A 20,140-nucleotide genomic window follows, 5' to 3' on the forward strand; every position below is an offset into this window, starting at 1 on the left:
GATCCCATCAGAAACATCTTTATGTCAGGACATATGTGATAGGGTCCCATGGCCTGGGGCTTTCAAAATTGGACTGTCATCCATTGTAACACATCTATTTTTACATTGTGACATGGTACCCACACATGTAAATTCTTCAAACAAAAGTTTATGAGTTAAAATTTACCTTTATTCAATATAATTTTGGGATTAAAAAAAACTCTATTTCATTTGAAAATGTTGATTGAGATGGTCGCAACTGATTTCATGCCCATGAATGGGTGGAGACAAAGTTTGAATATATCACCCTAGCAAAGTAGAAAACAGCTAGGTGTATAACGCTGATGACCCCAAGGCACAGAGAGTGGGGAAGGACCAGTCAGAGTGTCCTGTTCCTGGCTGGGGCTCTGACAAGGGCCCATCCCCTCTCCCAAGAGCACTCCGCTACAGTTAAAACACTCTGTCCAGAGGCAGAACATCACAGAAAACCTTTGGTCCGCTGCCATGAAAGAGGAAAGTCCCTCAGGATCTCACATGTCACGAAGTAAACCTGAGTTCAGGAATCCAGTTTGGGGCTAAAATACCCATGCCAAAGTTTTCTAGAGACTTCATTCTCTCCTGTGACTGGGATCCATTACAGAACCACCCTCGTGTTGGTCAAGGCCAAGCTTGGTCACACTGAGGCCCCTTGTGCTCTTTGTGGCTTGAGTGGGGAATAGTGTAACTTGCGGATTTCCTAGGCAGGCAAGGCTGCTTGGATAGTTTATGTAACCCTTCCATGCCTCAGTTTCCTCACTGACAAAACGGAATAACAATAGTAACTATCTTGTGATGGGGCAGTGAGGATTAATGAGTTAATATACATAAAATACTGAGAACAGAGTCTGGCATGGAGTGAACATGCAATAAATATTAGTTAATGCTAACATATTAATTACAATTCCTCGTCATCATGCAGGTGCTGCAGCTAAACTGCCCTGGTCCATGGCCTTTTTGAGCTTTCTTTCTTTCTGATGAAGCAGTGATACTTCTAGGCACGGTTAAACTGAGACTCAACTCACAGCCCATGTTTTTGCTCGCTCGTTCTTTTATTACTTATAGGAAAATAAACCATGATCATTAACCAATCTCTTTTGTGCCCAGGGCCTTTGTGCTGTTCCCTTTGCGTGGGAAGTCCTTCGTTCTAAGCCTGGCATATGGCTGAGCCCATCACATAGGTCACAGCTTAAATTACTCCCTTTACCCACATATCTAAGTCAGACGAGCCTTGGTGGCCTACCCATTGGTGACTATACCAGCCCCCTCTTTACCCTTTCAAATCTTTGATCACAAGTTTCTTCCCCTCCCTCTCTCTCATTTCTTCTCTCTTTCTTTCACTGTTTACTGTCTCTGTCCCCACCTCGATTGTAAGCTATCGAGGACAGAAACCACATTTATATTTTTTGCCACTGGTTCTCAAATAATGTTTGAATGAGGGAACAGTTTAAAAAACATCCATTCCTTGGCAGGACAATGGCGTAAACCCGGGAGGCGGAGCTTGCAGTGAGCTGAGATCCAGCCACTGCGCTCCAGCCTGGGCAACAGAGCGAGACTCCGTCTCAAAAAAAAAAAAAAAATCCATTCTTGCAATGATAGCCAAAGAAATGGAGCACCTAGACTCAACAAACAACACTGCCCTCCCTCCTCCTTCTTCTTCTTCTTTTTCTTCTTTTTTTTTTTTAACAAAAGTTCATTCTTTTCTAATTCACTCAATCCAATTCTGACTTACGCCCAAGTAAAAATTAATGTTTATACCCACTAGAATATTTTACTGGCTTCATATAATTAGTGTATGTACATAATCCTGACTGCACTACTGTTGTGAATTTTCAGGGCAGCTCACCATCAAGGGCCATAATGAGGCCTGTGAAACAGCAGTGTTGGGAAACAGAGGCCAGCTCTCTTAACACTAAAACAATGTCTGAAAGTCAACAGGTCCTCCCTCCTACCCCTCTTGCAATGTGATAATGTATTGTTTAAGGAGAAGAGGCATTGGTTTGACCAATTTGAAAATGGAGTTGACTGGTGTCTTTAGCAAGACGGGGATGTGGCCTATATAGGATTCCAGATATGATTTGAAAGTTGGGAACTAACATGAGAAAAGGAAGTGAAAATCAAACCTCTTCCAGTAAGACAGGTAAACCAAGTCGGATTGAATTCTCGAGTATTCGTAAGAAATTACTATCTGTAAGCTTAATGATTTTTAAACCACTTTTGCTTTCCTTGTTCCTTATCCAACGGTTTGCCTGTTTGGAAAAGCACAGAGCAGAACATTTGCTTCAGAGCATAATAAATCGCTAGAAAGCGAAAGCTTTAGAAGAAAGTGTGGAACTATTATTCAATCTAGAAACAAATTGGAAATATATAAACTATACTACCCTGCCTCCCGGTAATAAAGACATCTTTTCAGCCCAACGTTTGGGGCTCTTCTTTTTGCTCAGATGTGGAAGAAATAAAGAAAAGAGTCATCTGGGAACAGAGATCATGCTTATGGTATTCAAGTTGGTCTCCCTTGCTTGCACAGTGGCTCCCTCTTCCAAACCCTATTTAGTACAACCTGATCCATGAACTTAGGGAGTCAGAAAATGGGATGCTGTCAATTGTAAATTCCAGTCAGGCTTGCTCTAATATTCGATCATATCCTGACTTCAATGTCATTCCTCAGACCTTTTAGGAACAAGGACTACAGAAGAAGGAAGATCTGTGGATTTCTGCCCTCACAGAAAACAAAAAACAAATGGTCAGTCCCCTAAACAAAACCAATCAAAATCAAGTATGGGAGAACTTCAATTCTTTCTTTCTTACTTTCTCATCCACAAAATGAGGGAATTGGACTAGACTTTAACACTCTCTTTTGGGTCTAAATCTCCACATACGTTAACTCTAAATCTCAAAGTACATTGAAGCCCACTTTTATATTTTTTAATAGCTAGCTCAACATTAAGCAGAACCAAAAGTCACTCTCTGAAGCATTTGCTACACACCTGATCTTGGGGATCAATCATCAAAGGCCATCGTCTGCCTTGAGTAACCAAAATGCCATTTTCTGTTGATATCAAGTCACGGGGCAGCCCATCAGTGTTCCACTGCCGTATCTCATAGGGATCTCCAAGAATGTTAATGAGACTGAAGGAAGGATTGATTGGGATCTCCAGAGACTGACAGTCCTGGATCCAACACTCTATAAGCTGCAGAAGGAGGACGGATTACTTGAGTAGAGCCAGGAAAACTCAGTAAACGAGGGCACATGCAAAATGTCGTGGGCAGCGGTAAGTCAGTGGCTCAAGAGCTAAACCCTCCCAGTCTCCCAGATGTGCTGGCATCAGAGCACAGGACACAGGAAGTAGACCAAAATCAGGAGGCCTAGGTACTTTATACCATTAGTTAGATGTGACTTTGGAAACATCATTCCCTCTATTTGGACCTCAGTTATCTCACATGTAAATGACTGGGTTGTCACAGTGGTTTTCAACCAGGTTTGTATTTTCCTTGTTGGGAGAGTCTGAAAGCACGTGGAGAAGTTTGGGGTTATCACAACGACTGAGGGTGTACAAGCAGTCAGTAGATGACGGAAAGGGATGTTGGCATATTACCTCCTTCAATGAGTGCACAATAGAGACCTGTCTGTCCCCAAAAAGCACAATTGGCCCCAGGGAGAAATATGGCACCCTAAGACCTGAGAGCTCCTGGAGAGTCTATATGAGGGTACTACATCAGGTTTTATAACTCAAGGACAAGGGTAAACATTTTTAGGAAGACATTTCAAAAAAATGACTGTAAAATTCTTTCAAATAATTTCATTTCCTGGAAAATGCATGTAGATGAAACTTTTATTCTCTGATAAATGAGAGGCCAGTCTTTCTTTTTTTTCTCCCTCCCTCCCATCCTTCCTTCCTTCCCTCCCTCCCTCCTTTCTCTCTCTCTCTCTCTCTCTCTCTCTCTCTTTCTCTTTCTTTCTTTCAGAGTTTTGCTCTTGTTGCCCAGGCTGGAGTGCAATGGCGTGATCTCCACTCACTGCAACTTCCGCTTCCTGGGTTCAAGCAATTCTCCAGCCTCACCCTCCCGAGTAGCTGGGATCACAGGCACCCGCCCCTATGCCTGGCTAATTTTTGTATTATTATTATTATTTTTTAAGTACAGACGAGGTTTCACAGTGTTGGCCAGGCTGCTCTTGAACTCCTGACCTCAGGTGATCCACCCGCCTCGGCTTCCCAAAGTGCCGGGATTACAGGCGTGAGCCACCGCACCCGGCTGAGGCTTTCTTTCGTAAAAAGATAAAAGCCCAAGGAAGCACAGATTCCTCCTGGTCCTGCCTGCTCCTTTCTGTTGACTGGCCCTCTGTTGCAGTTTCACCAATTGAGAACATCTCATCCAGGTTGGCTTTACGTGCCACTTCTGATCATAAGGGTAGGGGACTCGCTGTCTTTTCCTTCCCCCAGGTTTTTGAACTGTGTAAATGATGAATAGCTTTCTAAGACAGGAGAAGGAAGGGGAGGAACGTGTTAAGGAAAGCCCAGGGGTAGACCATCACTGGCTGATGGGGGAGTGAAGGACTGTGAAATATATAAGGAAATTCTATCATGAAGAACCTCTACAGGGGAGAGCCTCCATCTGAACTCAGAAAAATGAACCAGCCCCGGCTCCAGTTTCAGCTGCTTCTTATCCCTCCTTACAGAAAGCAGGGTTACTCACTGACTGCCTGTACTGGGCTGTGAAAGCCCCATAGTAGGCCACACAAGCTGCTGCTATGAACACGTTCCCAGTGATATTTGATATTTCTTCCTCAAACTTCTGTATGCTTTCTTCCCATCGAACCTGCTCATCTTCCAATGCTGCCGTCAGCTTTCCAGCACGTACTAGACGTGCTTTTGTCAGGGCCATCGTCTTTGCTAGAAAAATTTTAAGAAAATCAGATTATACTATTCAATATTTTCATAAAGTATTAAAAGCTTATTTACCTGTTTCTTTTTTAGCAGAATAGCATTATTTAACTAATGATGTCAATACATCTCTATGAATCCTTACACCAATTCAGCATTCATTCCCATTTCAGAACCAAGTCTAAGCTTGCCTTTTCCATATCGAGAACTCTGAAGACAGTGTTTTCTGTATCCTTGTAGTATTTAGTTTCTGGATCAAATTCACATACTGTTTTGTGTTTTAATGTAACATGCTCCAGTAAGGCTTGTTCAGGTACAGGATGTTGAATATATAAAACACATGAGTTCTTATTTGATCCTAGAAGGCTAATGAAAATACATTCTATACATTGGATAAAAGCTAAAACCTGATTCCCAAAAACGTCTTCCTACTTCTGAAAATCAGGCGTTTCCTGGCCAATGTAAATTTTATGAGTTACTTACCCAGGCTTTCTTTTTCATTTACACCTTTGTCATATTCATCTTGTAAGGCCTGTATTTGATCTTCTACTAGTCTTAGTAATGCTTGCTTTTCTCTCAGGGTAGCCATGGTAATGTCAAGTTCAGCCTAATAAAATCAAGCAACTGTTTAAGAACAGGCCCAAAAAGAAAGCTGAATTTGCCCATTAATAATACAGATCTAAAAAAATTTTTATATATGTTCCTCTTTTCATGTCCAAAAAGACTTTGATGTGATATATAAAGTTAAAACAAATATAAATTAGAGTAAAATACAAGAACAGAAGTAAATGAAACAAAACAAAATCAATAATAAAGCCCAACAAAATAAATCACAATAGAGAAACAGGTATACTGAGCATTTGGGATGAATTAGGTATCATAATGGATTATTAATTTTAAATGATGCAACAAATTAAATATTCATGCCATAGTGGAAACTAATATTTCCTAACTAGTTCTCCACATCAGAGATCTGCAAACTATGGCCTGCAGGTCAAATCTAGCCTGCTGCCTGTTTTTGTACAGTCTGCAAGCTAAGAATGGTTTTTACATTTTTAAATAATTAGAAAAACTCTTTAAAAGAATAATATTTAATGAACTGTGATAATTGCATGAAATTTGAACTCTAGTGTCAATAAATAAAGTTATATTGGAACATAATCACGCTTATTTATCTATGTATTGTCAACGACTCTCTCTGTGCTGCAACAGCAGAGCTGAGTGCTTGCCGCAGAGACCAGATAGTCTGCAATGCATAAAATATTGGTTCTTTGGGTCTTTATAGAAAAAGTTTGCCAACCCCTGCTCTATAGCCATAGTTCTTTCAGTAAGCTGCTCCACTAAATGATCATTCTTTTTTCTTCTTGGGAAGATGAAGGGCCTCACATCCAATGACAGGGTTAAGCTGGTTCTAAAACCTCAGATGACACCATCAAGCATGGAAGTATTTAGCAAACGGAAATACAGACCATCAGATGCTTGAGCTAAAAAGTATCTTAAAAATAATAGATTAATTCCTTTTTTTTCAGATGAATATACTGAGGAACTCATGTTCCTCCTATGCTGAAAGAAGGCTGATTTCAGAGGCAATTTCTGAAAAACAATTGCCAGCTCTTGTTTAAAACAAAAGCTAATTTCCAAGAGTTTTGTCACTGTCTATATTGCGTAAGACCATAGTAACATTATACAGAGAACTTGAATGATTGGCGATCATGGTCTTCAATTCTATAAAATATCACAATACAGAAAATGTACCTGTGCAGCACGGAGCTTTTGTCTTTTTGGTTCAACGACCTTGACCACTCGAGAGTACAAATCCATAGCTCTTACCCACATGCACATAGATTTACATGCTTTGGACACTTTCTCCACTTTTTCAGGCACAAAATCAGGATTATTAATATACTTTTGAAGCTTTGCCAATATCTGAGGCTTTATGTTCTCCTTATCATATTCTAAAAGCCTTTTTAGAAAGTTAGAGTCACCAAGAAGTTGCTTTGCTGATGCCCAATCAGGCCTGAAAGACAGACATGATATATTAATAGCACTGAAATGAAGCAATATAAGAACAAAAGAAATGTATTTCTTTGAGAACATTATGATATTATCTCAATAAGCTGGTAATTTTAATCTTGGTACTGTAATTCTAGTAATTGGTAGTTAGGTGAACCACAATTAATTCATGGGGCGAAAAGAAAATGGGTGACTAAGGTTGCATGCAACCCAGCTTTGGTAGAGAAAGAATTACAAAATCATAGTTTTACAAATGTAAGGCATTATAGAAACAATAGTTTTATTTTTAAAATGCTGCAGGCACTCACATTTTACCTCCTTTATCATAGTTCCCACCCTTAAAATCACCTGCCAGGACACTGCAATTGGTTTCTAACTGGGCTTTATGTCTCTTTGAACTTTGCTCTTCTGAACTTTTGCCAGATTGATCTTTCTACCATGAAAATCTGATTAGATAAAAAATGTTCAACGATTCTCAGTCCCTTCTGCCCACAGCTCTCTCTCTGTGCTCTGCAGAGCTCCCTGGGCCCTACCGAAGTACCAGTTTAAGGTTAGTGGGAACTTCTCCACCCTGTCTCCTGGAGGCCTGGTGGTGCTGTGGTGCTCTGAGCCCTTTGCCCAGTTTTACATAGAAAGGTTCATTACAACATAATTTTATTGAAAAAATGTTTGTATTGCTAAAGAAAGTTTGAAAACTACGTATCTCCAAGATGAAAACTGAAGTGTTTAGTGCAGTATTCAAGACCTTTCATGATGTAATCACTGGTCTCCTGCCCAGCCCCATCCCATTCCAAGAACATCAAAACTCACTCCTGAGCTTGCCTACGGTCCCGCTATCCAACTGAGCATTGTTTTCCAAGAAACCTGCTTGCACATTCCCAGCTGGACTTAGGCACTGTTTGCTCAGCACTCCCAATACTATACAACTCTCACGTTATAATGAAATTATTAGTTTTCATGTCTACTTCCCACTAGCCTGTGTATATCTTGTAGAGAAAAACATATCTTCCACCATCTAGTACAAAATAGATGTTGGGGAAGAAAATGTTCCTTGAATCAATTTGTTGAATGATCAGTTGAAGCAATGAGAAGGTTGAGAAGGGAATGAATATATAAATTACCATAGAGGAAAACAGTAAAGAACTCTTACCAGGTATCATGGCAATACGTGATTCTGAATTACTCACTTGGCATTCAAGAGAATGGAGATTGCTTCCATTACTGTCATGACCAAATCTGGGGGCTTTGTAAAAACTCTGATTTCAGATATATCTGCCTTATCTAAGGAATCCAGTGCTTTGTTGGCAGCATCCAGTGCAGGTAGTGCCTCGTCAAGATCTCTTTGAGCATCATCAGCTATTGCTTGGGTTTCTTCAGCTTTGACTTTTGCTGTTGCTTCGTCCTCCTGCACAGTGTTACGGACCTAACCATTGAGACATGACTGCTTAAGTGGCCTCATTATTTGAATTTTAATGTTTAAAACAAAGCCAATAATAATGAATCATATTTGCCCTTTGGATTAGAGTAATGATGAAAGGCTATTAGCTAGATTGCATTTTATGCTCTCCTTTGTCCATGTATGCCATGCCAATAGCATAATGAATATAAACTTACAACAAACAGTTCCATCTTAGGAGAGACACAGTTGCTTTACATTTGTAGGTGGTGCTTTTCTCACAATTCTCTATCCCATTCGTTGGGCTGCATCAATTCTTGGGGACAGAGCCAAACTGATTTAGTAAAGGGAGATTGTTTACAACTTAAAAGCATTTCTAATTGCTAAAAAAAAAAAAAAAAAACTTTGCTAAATCTATCACTTAATTATTTTAATAACATATATAATTAAAAATCCAATCGTGTCTCACTGTGTATAAGTGATCAGTTGCTGACTGAAGCCTTTTCCACATTCTCAGGAACTGCAGCATACCTGATCGGCACTTTCTTGATCCACTGCCAATTTTTCCATCAGGGCTTCAACATCTTGTGATTTTATTAAAAGTACAGGTTCTAAAGCTGAAAGATCTAATTTCATTTTATCTACTAGTACGTTTGTTTCTAGTAGCTTGGTGAGACCATTCTTCACCCGATCTCGTGCCTAAGTGACAATGAAAATTTCTATTATAATGAGTATTATAACTCTAAGTTTACTGGTATCGAACACATATTACTCATGTATTAGACTTTTACATCTACAGAATTGGTAAATCAGTTTGTAATAATTCAGGTTGTGAACATATTACAAACTGGGAAATGTTCAGGTAATGGAACTCTAGAAATGGCCATGACTTCATCACAGTTGTTTGGATCCATGCCCTCTGGCCACAGCAGTGGGATGTCACTGGGCTGTGGCTCACTGACAGTGAGGACCACATGGTACTGTTTTTATTCCCCGTGGTAGCATGTTGAATGAGTGAGGAACAGGTCCAGATGTGAATCCCTGGAGGTTGCAGCTCTGGGAGCTTGTTTGCTCTGGCCAGCAGGGCTGAGGACCCCTAGGGAGATGAGGTCCAGAGGGTCTAGCTCTGGCTGCTGGATATGAACCCACTTCCCTGTGGTAGAAAACTCTTGACCATGATCAAAGGGGTGGCATCTGGTAAAGGAAACACCTGGGAAGAACTGTTTTTCGAAAGTGAGTCAGAAAGCTTGGCTCATGGCCAGCCGCAGTGGCTCACGCCTGTAATCCCAGCACTTTGGGAGGTCGAGGTGGGCGGATCACAAGGTCAGGAGATGAAGACCATCCTGGCTATGGCGAAACCCCGTCTCTACTAAAAATACCAAAAATTAGCCGGGCGTGGTGGCGGGTGCCTATAGTCCCAGCTACTTGGAAGGCTGAGGCAGGAGAATGGCACAAACCCAGGAGGCGGAGGTTGCAGTGAGCTGAGATAGTGCCACTGCACTTCAGCCTGGGCGACAGAGCGAGACTCCATTTCAAAAAAAAAAAAAAAAAAGAATGCTTGGTTAAAATGGGCAGATTTCAAAAATATTGGTCAAGTTATTTCACAAGGCAGGCATTTTACCAGGTAAAAATCCTCCAAAAAATTTAAATATCTATATTGTAAGTGCTTCCCTTTTTAGTGTGTTTAAAATGTAGAAAATTGTAGGTCGTATTAATATCCTGATGATGATGATGATGGCAGCTTTTATTTTCTGAGCACTTTATATGTGTCAGATCACTGTTTCAGGAATTCACTAACAGTGTCTTAAATTCCACGACAAGCCAACAGGTAGATACAGATTTTCTTTTAGCCTTATTTTCTACTAAGGCTTAGAGAAATGACTAATGTGCTCAAAGTTGCACAGCCAGAGGCAGAACATAGGCTGTACATAGTTTGACTGATACCACTGGCACATGTTCTTTAAAACACCATCTGTATTGCTTAACAAAATGTTTTCCTCTGTATTAAATACCACAGAGATGACAAGTTCACTGCATAACTTTGATGGTCTTGTGATGCCCATATCATTCTACTGAGTAAGGATACTTGCATAAATGACAGAAGGAATATATATATATATAAAATTCTTGAGAAAGGAGAAGGCCCTCAGACCGACAGCAGGAAACACTTTTTGGTCATATTTTAGGTTGTCAGGGGCACATGTCAGGATGGAGAGGGCCTGATATGGTTTGGATCTCTGTCCCCACCCAAATCTTATGTTGAAATGTAATCTCCAATGCTGGAGGTGGGGCCTGGTGGGAGGTAATTGGATCATGGGGGCAGTTTCTCATGGTTTACCAACATCCCCCCTTTGGTGCTGTCATCATGATAGTGAGTTCTTGTGAGATCTGGTTGTTTAAAAGTTTGTGGCACCACCCCCCTCTCTCTCTTGCTACTGCTCTTGCCACATAAAATGTGCCTGTTTCCTCTTCGCCTTCTGCCATGATTGAAAGTTTCCCGAGGCCTCCCCAAAAGCTGAGCAGATGCCAGCATTATGCTTCCTGTACAACCTGCAGAACTGTGAGCCAATTACATCTCTTTTCTTATAAATTACCCAGTCTCAGGTATTTCTTTATACTAGTGTGAGAATGGACTAATACAGGGCCCTGACAGGTAAGACAGTGCATAGAGTTTCCACGCATTCTCAAAAGTTCTGAGTTCAAGCAAAACAATATTTTCATGGACAATATTGAACCTACTGAAATAATCTGCCTCCTTTTTTCAGACAGCATAGATAGGTAAAGATTGATGAGCTCCAGGTAGGAGGTGGGTGTTGTGTAGTACCGCCTGCGCAGCTCATTGTAATAGCGCTCTGCCATGCTGGAGACACTCAGGTGAACGTTCACACACATCAAGGGAAGCTTTTCTTTCAGGTCCTCATTTCCAGTATCGACTTGTGAGAAAAATGTCTTTGACACAGAAAGAAGTGCTTCTCTGGGCCACTGTGAATCAAGGAAAAATCTAGAAAATCTATTGTGTCATTTCAATAACATACAGTTCAATACCAAGAAAAACATATTTCTCAGGAATTCCTCCTTGCCCAGTCCCCTCTTCACCTAGTTAACTCCTACTCATGTCCATGGTGCTTAATGAACTGAAGGGCTCTGTCCATTTGAGGGGTGCCTGGGTCTGCATTTACTGACCAGTATGTCTCCACAGTATCATGCACACAGAAGTTGTTCAATAAATATTTGTTGACTGAATGAATTAATGATTGGGTGTTTCTAGAATTCCATAAATAAAGCACATATGTTATAGGGACCTTATGCTCTCACTCCGTTTGTTACATAGTTGGGACCTCACGTCCATCATTATAATTACTGTCCTGCACACCTCAACTCCTTTGCTCCTCTCTTGCTTCTTTGAACTCACCTGAGCATTGGTCAAATGCAACTCTCTTACTCCATGCCTGCAACTGTGCAGCTGAGCATGGCTAGAGAAAAATGCACAACCTTGCCGATTAGTATCACTTTAAATTTATGATTATTAGCTCTTAGTGCAGCCCAGAAATGCTTCTACCTTTTTTTAATATATCAGTTTTGTGCTCTCCTGAGTATTTCACACCTGATTCTACTTCCTTAAACTGCTGACACTTAGTCTTTCTTCTTCACTCTCAGCTGATGACCTCACTACCCATATCACTAAAAAATAACAGCAATGAAAACAGAACTTCAATGAGCTCTTATCCCCACATCTTCCCACTACCTGCATCTGTGCTCATATATTTTGCCTCCCCACCTGTTACTCAGGGGTAGGCTGTGGATGCTCCCTGACCAAGTCAGCCCCTTCTTTGAGGACTCATTCTTATCCCTTCTTGCTTAATCAAGGTCACTGGTCCCACAGTGCTTAACACGGTATGCTGCATCATCAATATATTTATCTTTTCTGGATCATTTACATCAGCACACATGCATGCCACTTGTGTTTCACATTTAAAAATACTTCTCTCTTGACCTCACATGTCCCCTAGTTCTTGCCCCATCTCTCTGCTTTCCTTTGGGGCAAAACTCGAAAGTGTTGCCTGTAATCATTGACTCAGATTTCTCTCCCCTCTTCTCTCTTGAACCCTTTCCCCCACCGTCCATTGAAACAGATTTTGTCAAGATCGCTGATAACTTCCACATTGCTAAATTCAATGGTCTCCTCTTCCTTTACAAATTCTGTTTTGTCTTTGTTCTATGATTGCCACGGTCATTCCCTACATGAATAAATTCCTAGTAGTCTTTAAAGCTAATACAAGTACCCACGAGTTACTCTTGGACAATGTGTTAACCCCTTTAAAGTCAAGCAAGTCCAACTTCTCAAACAGATATCCCGGGATGTCACCAACCTGCACAAACCAGTCAATGGTGCAGCAGTTCACAAGTGATGGAAACATCCTGCACCGGGACCGAAAGGCCTCCCCAACTGGGCTCATGCAGAGGACAATGTGCAGCTTCTGACGCACTCTGCTGATAAAGTATTGAAACACCTGACAAAAAGAAAGATATTTTTTCAGTTTAAAATAATGACTAAGCAACAATGAAAATAAGTGTTGGCTAATGCATCTGAGGCTCCCAATATCAAATATAAAATGTCAGTATAATAGATATGTAAATTTTCTTATTCAACATTCACTCCAACCTCTTTCTCTCACACAGTCTGGAAAGATTAAAAATGTCATTTAGCAAACTCCATCGCAGCTAGGGTTCTGGATGTGATTTAGGTCCCTTTCACCCGTGTACTTGAGGAGATCATTTGAATAAAGGGCCATTCATACAAGGTTTTGCTGTGGGGCAGAGGACAACTGGGAGAGAGGGCCAGGGTGCTGCACAGCATCAGGTTTTATAAGTGCAGAGTCTGGCAGAAGTCGCATAGTATGGGAGTTTTTTTTTTCTTTTTCAACTTTTATTTTAGATTCTGGGGGTACATGTGCAGGTTTGTTATAAAGGTATAATGAATGATTCTGGGGTTTGGAGTGTGACTGATCTTGTCACCCAGGAAGTAAGCACAGTACTCAATAGGTAGGTTTTCAACCCTTTCATCCCTCTCTCCCTCCCTGCTCTTTTATTCTGCGGCATCTATTGTTCCCATCTTTATGTCCATGTTACCCAATGTTTAGCTGTAAGTGGGAACAGGTGGTATTTGGTTTTCTGTTTCTGCACTATTTGCTTATGATAATGACCTCCAGCTGCATCCATGTTACTGTAAAGGACACGATTTCAATCTTTTTTATGGCCATGTAGTTTTCCATGGTGTACACCTGTCACATTTTCTTTATCTAATCCATCATTGATGGGCACCTGAGTTGGTTCCATGTCTTTGCTGTTGTGAATAGTGCTGCAGTGAACATACAGGTGCATATGTCTTTTTGGTAGAATGATTTATTTTCCTTTGGGTATATACCAGTAATGGGATTGCTGGATCAAATGGTAGTTTAATTCTTAGCTCTCTGAGGAACTATCCTGGAGCTATTATCTCTGGAAGTGGCTCCTGATTTCAGCTGCTTCCTGATGTGATGGAGGACACATGGCTCTGGAGCTGACGGTTGACACGGAGGCACACTGACTGGTTTAGTGGCTCCCTGCTTCAGCAGGAATGGTTGTGGCAGAGGCGGCTACCACCTTGACCATTGACTTCTACAGTGTACATTTTATATTCATTCCAAGGAGTTCAGTCTGGAGTTTCTTTCTTTGGCCCTTCCAATGATTCTGTATCCCTTTAATAAATCCCTTCCTGCTTACATTAGCAGAAGTAGACTTGCATCTGTACCTATAATCTCCGACCTAGCAGGAGAGACAATTCTCACAAAGGGAAACAGTAAAGATATAGGAAAGAACAGCCAGAAAGTTAAAGAAGGTGCAGAAACCAGGAAAAAAGCTGGGGTGAGCAAGTATCGGTGTATGGGATCTAGCATGGTGTTGGAGAATGGCAGCGTACAGCAGCCACACTGTTCCCGAGAGAGTGAGAGAAAACACATTCCTGCTTTGTTGTGTTGTAACATTGCTGCTAGGCAAGGGCATCAACAATACTAGACCTAAGCCTTCAGCCCTCCACAGGAGGATGCTGCAGTGTGTGGAATAAACTGGTGCTTAAAGAGGAATAAGAGAGGCTAGCCAGTTTGGACAAGACTATGACCTCCGTGGGGCAGTGGGATTTCTGTTTTCTGCTTCCCACAGAACTTTCTGGAAGTCTGGTGCATCAATGCTTTAAACACCGAAAATAAAATACATAGAACACAAAGGAAACCAATTACATTGAAAAATATTCTATTCATGGATCAGTGAATGGTTAAATAAAAGGTGAAGAAATCTTTTTGTGATAAAGCCACATAACTACTCTGGCACGTCCTACCTCATCTCTATTCCCCTCGGAAATTCCTACTTCTTTTGCTCTTGGTCTGGTGGCCGCTAAAACCTGCTCCAGTTCATCCTTTTCAAATAAATTAGGCACTTCACCTGAGTTTAGGATGTTATTTATATCTTCTAGGAACTCCTCCACTACAATCTGTAGAAGAAGGCAGTGATCATTACAACTTGCTCAATCATTTTCCATTTATTACTAAGCAAATATTTATTCTAAAATTCACAGGAATTGATTGTATCTTTGAGAGAATATAATCTTAAAAATTACATGGAACCCTGAAGTTCTAACATAGCAAGTGCACTGATTTTTCATTTTTCCTTTGTGTTTTGTTTCTTAGCAGGCATTCCCATTTTACCTGGGTCAAGTCATATGTGCAAGTATTTTATATTCTGCCCCCTTCAGTTACCATATTATCATTAATACTAACCCATAGTTCTGTAATGTACTCATCATATTTATCACAAATATAGAAGCAGAATGCACCTTTGAGCTGATGCACTATACATTTACATGGACAGAGATAGCTTACACTCTTGTTTATAAGAACAATTTTAGGCATATAGCTTTTCTTCTTAGTTGGATTATTTTCTTGAAACAAATTCCCAGGAGTGAGATTACCAATTAAATGCATAAATATTTTCTGGATTTTGAAGATTTTACTATTTCTCATTCAATTCAAGTGTGACTTCATTGATTTTTAACATTTATTTTTGTTAATTTGGAACGTATAATAAATGCTTTCTTTTGGAGAATTTAGTTTGGATGTTTTTGATTATTGGCAAGGGAAGATATTATCCCATATTTATTACTGTCCATTAAAAAATTGACCTAAACTTTGCAACCATCTGCATCTTGGAGTTTTCTTTCAAATTTGTATGAGTAATTTACATATTTTGAAATAGACTTTTTGTCTCTCAACATTGATGCATATTTAAAAGTAATCTCTCACCCTTTATTTCAGCTAGCTTTTTAGTTATATAGAAGTTTGAGTACTATACATTTAACTATGACAAGATATCTGTTATTTTATTTTCTTCATTTGAAACTTTTTGTTTTTCTTAATGAACTTGGTATAGTTGTGTCTGTCAATTTTCCCCAAGAATAAACAGTAGTTTTCTGTGTTCTAATTTACTTCTGCTTTTATCTTGTTTCATTTTCTTATGTGTCTTGTGACATTTTTCCCTCCTAAAGTTTTAAGTGAACTAATTTGTGTAGCTTCTAATTTTTGATTCAGATCTATAAATGTAAATTTGAGAACTGTTGGGTTGCATTCCATAGATTTTTATTTATATTAAGTTCATTTTCCTTAGTCTCTAAGAGATTTTGACTTTCTTGATTTTTATATGAATATTTTAAAGTCCTAAGACACATCATTAATTTCTCCTTTGATTAAAGCATGGGCAAAGAATGAGTACAGCTTATGCTTTTCACAATTTAATAAAAATTTCTTTAAATCTAGTATGTGATTAAGTTTTGTAAACATTCAGTAGTATTAGAAAATATTTGCTTTCTCTGTAAAATATGAAATATAGTATATAGCTATTAATTGTAGCTTAGAAATTATATTAGGCAAAATATCTAATCATACTTATTTCTACTTTGTATTTGTTAGTTACAACCAATTAAACTCTATTTTTAACATCTTGTTTCTCTCAATTTCTTCTCACATTTATAATGTTTTGTATATATATGTATGTTCATGTATAGACACATGCACTTTTATTTTTGTGGTTACGTTTACTCTTCATTACTGCAGAACATTTGAGATTGATTGGGGCTTTCAACAGAATGCAATAACTTTTTGTCTAAAGAGAAGCAACACAATATGATTTGATCTTTGGAGCTTTAATACTTGGAGACTTTTTACATAACTTGTTTGATTTTTTAAAGCAATGTTAAAAACACTATCAGAAATATCTTAATTTTAGGATAATTAGAAACTACAGATAAGCAAAACTAAGAAAATAAAAATCACTCACAATCCCATGATTCAAATGTTTTCTCTTTGTACATGGGGCATACATGTCTAGATATACATTAAAATTTGTATGTTTCTATAATTTTAAAGTTTTTACATAGTGCTCTAGTATATGGTTATAACAGATATTATGTATACGACCTTCTCTCAGTGGACATTAATACTCTCTCAGGTTATTATTTTAAAACATTACAGTAGATATCCTCATACGTGCAACTGTATGTAGCTTTGATTATAATGTAAAAGAAAAGTAAAGGCTTTACCTACATATTGCCAACTACTTTCCAGAAAGATTTTGCTAATTTATGATCTCCCAGTGAAGAATAAACAGGCCTATTATTCCCACACCTCTGCCAACACTGTATATTACTGTATATTATGATTTTTAACCTTTATCAACTTGCAAGGCCAACTCACTGACATTTTTATTTATTATAATTTCCTTCATTAATGGTGAGGTTGACAATTTTTCAGGTGTTTAAAGGCCTTTGTTTTCTGGAACTGTGTATTCACATTCTACCACATTTTTTCTATTTCTTCTACAGATATGCTTGACTTTTCCTTTTTCATTTGTAATAAGTATTTTTATAATAGGATACAAACTCATTGCATGTCATAGATATTAAAAATAGATTTCCAATTATTTGTTTGTATTTAATTCTGCTTACAATATTTTTTTAAAAAAGGTATGCATCGAATCTATCACGTTTTTATTCCTTGGCTAATTTCTAGACAAGTTTATTTTCTCTAAAGAGAAAATATCCAAGAATAATCAATGTAGAAAGTCCTCTGCTATAGAATTAATTCGAGATCAGTTAAATTAGCTGTCATAGAATAGATGTAATCCTACTTCAATTTTAAAGGTAATTTAACCCAGAAGATAGCCCTTCCTTTTTCCTTTCTGTAGGTAAAGGCATGTTTCCCTAATGGAATTTTTGGTAAATTATTTTCTTATATGCACGTTTATACAGTTTATTACCTTCTGTTATCTTTGCCGTTTCCCTCAAAGAAAAGTTAAAAACTTACTTCCTTGACCTTTGATCAAATTTAATTACTAAGAATTTAAAGAAGGGAAACAATATTTGGTAAAATAAATAAAAATGCATTATAAAAGTCTTTTACAAGCTGCGGGAAATGTGTTATCAAAGGGAGCAATCCCTTGAACTTCATCCTACAAACTGTTCAAAGCACACACCCGATTGTAACACCCATACATTTCCTGTTCTTACCCATGGGCTATTCAAACACACACCTGGGTGTCAGTGAAAAGGAAAACCATATTCTTGTCTTCTACACCAGCCATTTTGTACAACTTCCTCAGGTCTTCATGAAAACTATCATAATTATATCCCCGGCTGAGTTCAATCTGTAAACATTTGTAACCGCATATATGAGCTGCAAGTCTCGTGAGTGACTGCTTTCCTGTGCCTCCTACTCCGACAAGCAGGGCATTGCCTCTTTCTTGACGTATCATCCGAGCAATCCTGCAAACATCAGAGCAGAGAAAGGTTTATTTCAAGTTCACAGACATGGCTCCTGCTCGGAGAGCCTGCCCCAGAGCCGAAGGCTGGTAGCCAGTGGAGCCTCCTCCCGGGACAGGATGCTGCAAGGGAAGAGCAGGCTGCATCTGAGGCCGGGGTTTGGTGAGCAGCACTGCTTGGCTTTTCTCTTTTTCGTCCTTTCCCCCATTCCTAACAGGCTGTTGGGTCTCGGCCCTAGTCATACAAATTTACAATAAAGTACAATCTCTTTTCCCTGAAGTCTGAAGGACTTTGTTGGAGACCCTACTCGATCTAGGCCACAACTTATATTGTCAATTGGTAAGCCCAGGTTTCCATTTATAAGAATGAGCAAGCAGAAAAAATCACTAAACCTAGAAAAAGACACCATAGTGCAGAAGGAGAGATCAACAGAACACCTTGAAATGGATTTACTGCAGGATGCCAACAAAATTTTAGAAAGTTTCTGATTCATGTTAATATGAATTTTGAAAAGCACTGCAATGATGATACTAGAGAGAGAGAGTGCTCAAAAAGGAGTAAACCCTCCCCTTGAAAATTTAGGAAAAGTTGAGTAGAGATGGAAAATCCACTAAACTGAAAACCTGAGTGGAAGGTGATGAGTCTCACAAATAGAATACCGTGGAGAGTTGAACAGGAAAAGTAGAGGTCAAACGCCAGGAATATACCCAGAACTCAGAAAAAAGATAGCGATCTTAAAATAATGGGAGAGAAAATGGAAGATAAGGAGGGCAAATCTAGGAGAAACAAATGGAATCCCAGAGGCCACATCATAGAAATTACAGGAATGAGAAGAAGGAATAGAATTGAGGCAATGGTGACTGATATGATAGAAGAAACCACTGGGGCTGAACCCACAGCCCCAAAGATCAAGAAAGAAAACTAGAGGAGAGAGAAAACACTAAATATTTCCTAGGAGATCTATAAGTAATTTACATGTAGAAATTTTATAGTAGAAATCTATGTTTTAAACATAACTGAAAAGTTGATGATTATCTAATGCAGAATAATGGATTATCCCCAAAGGAACAAATAATTTCAGGCTGGCTTTAGGCATCTATCAACAAGATGACATTTTACAAGACAGTGGTTAGAGGGAGAAAAATACCATGTTATGGCTCAGAGAGTAAATAATCTGCAGAGCCTCCCTAAAAGATTCCTTGAAGATATACAGAAGTATGAATGAAATTTAAAAACCTGGGAAGGGGGAAGGGATATCAGTATAAAGGTGACCAGTATGTATGAGAATCAATTCTATACATTGTTGTTAAGATGATAGAAAAGGGGGTGATAATGTCAATAAATTCTTCTTAGGAAGACACAAAATATAAACATAATTTAAAACTTATTACCATTGTCTAAAATCTAGAAATCATGGGAGAAATGTAAAAGCAGGTTTAATTAGTTTTCCTCTTCTTCCCCTTCCTTATTCTGGCAAATTATCCATCTATCTATCTGTCTGTCTATCTATCTATCTATCTATCTATCTATCTATCTATCTATCATCTATCTATCTAATCTATGTAGATTATTTATATTGCTGATAATTGAAGAAAACAATGTTCAAATATTTTAAAATTATAGTGACTTTATTATTTTTTGATTATGAAAACATCACATGGTCACTGTAACTCATGAGAGAAAAACATTGCTAACTCTTTCCCACATATAAACTCCATCATGGGGGCCTGGATGCTGTCCATTTCTCTGTGAGAACAGTGCATAGCATTTGGCGGGTGCTCCATCAATTCTACGTTCAAGTAACCAACTTCTAGAGACTGTAACAGTTAGTTACTGTACACGTCATCTTTGGTGGCAGGAGATAGGAGCTATGTAGTGTAAGAACAGAACAGGGAGTCTACGAGGACTTATTTAAAAAGTCTTCCTCCAGGACAAGGCACAGACTCCCAGTCATTATTTAGGATCTTCTGAAATAAGAATCAAACTGAA

General features: G+C 38.9%; 1 protein-coding gene across 1 annotated transcript in view; it reads right to left on the reverse strand.

The window, feature by feature from the left end:
* The window catches only part of DNAH6 (dynein axonemal heavy chain 6), a 381,338-nt gene that overhangs the window by 112,479 nt on the left and 248,719 nt on the right, over window positions 1–20,140 (reverse strand). The window contains exons 46-56 of the mRNA XM_015112750.3: window positions 17,923–18,154; window positions 14,681–14,833; window positions 12,678–12,818; window positions 11,047–11,289; window positions 8,839–9,006; window positions 8,099–8,334; window positions 6,654–6,915; window positions 5,382–5,505; window positions 4,711–4,907; window positions 3,003–3,206; window positions 2,139–2,264 (exon numbers count right to left, since the gene is read on the reverse strand). Of these exons, the coding sequence (XP_014968236.2) occupies window positions 2,139–2,264; window positions 3,003–3,206; window positions 4,711–4,907; window positions 5,382–5,505; window positions 6,654–6,915; window positions 8,099–8,334; window positions 8,839–9,006; window positions 11,047–11,289; window positions 12,678–12,818; window positions 14,681–14,833; window positions 17,923–18,154 (2,086 nt within the window). The remainder of the gene's footprint in view (window positions 1–2,138; window positions 2,265–3,002; window positions 3,207–4,710; window positions 4,908–5,381; window positions 5,506–6,653; window positions 6,916–8,098; window positions 8,335–8,838; window positions 9,007–11,046; window positions 11,290–12,677; window positions 12,819–14,680; window positions 14,834–17,922; window positions 18,155–20,140) is intronic.

The sequence above is a fragment of the Macaca mulatta genome, chromosome 13 (assembly GCF_049350105.2).
Source record: "Macaca mulatta isolate MMU2019108-1 chromosome 13, T2T-MMU8v2.0, whole genome shotgun sequence".
NCBI classification, from domain to species: Eukaryota; Metazoa; Chordata; class Mammalia; order Primates; family Cercopithecidae; genus Macaca; species Macaca mulatta.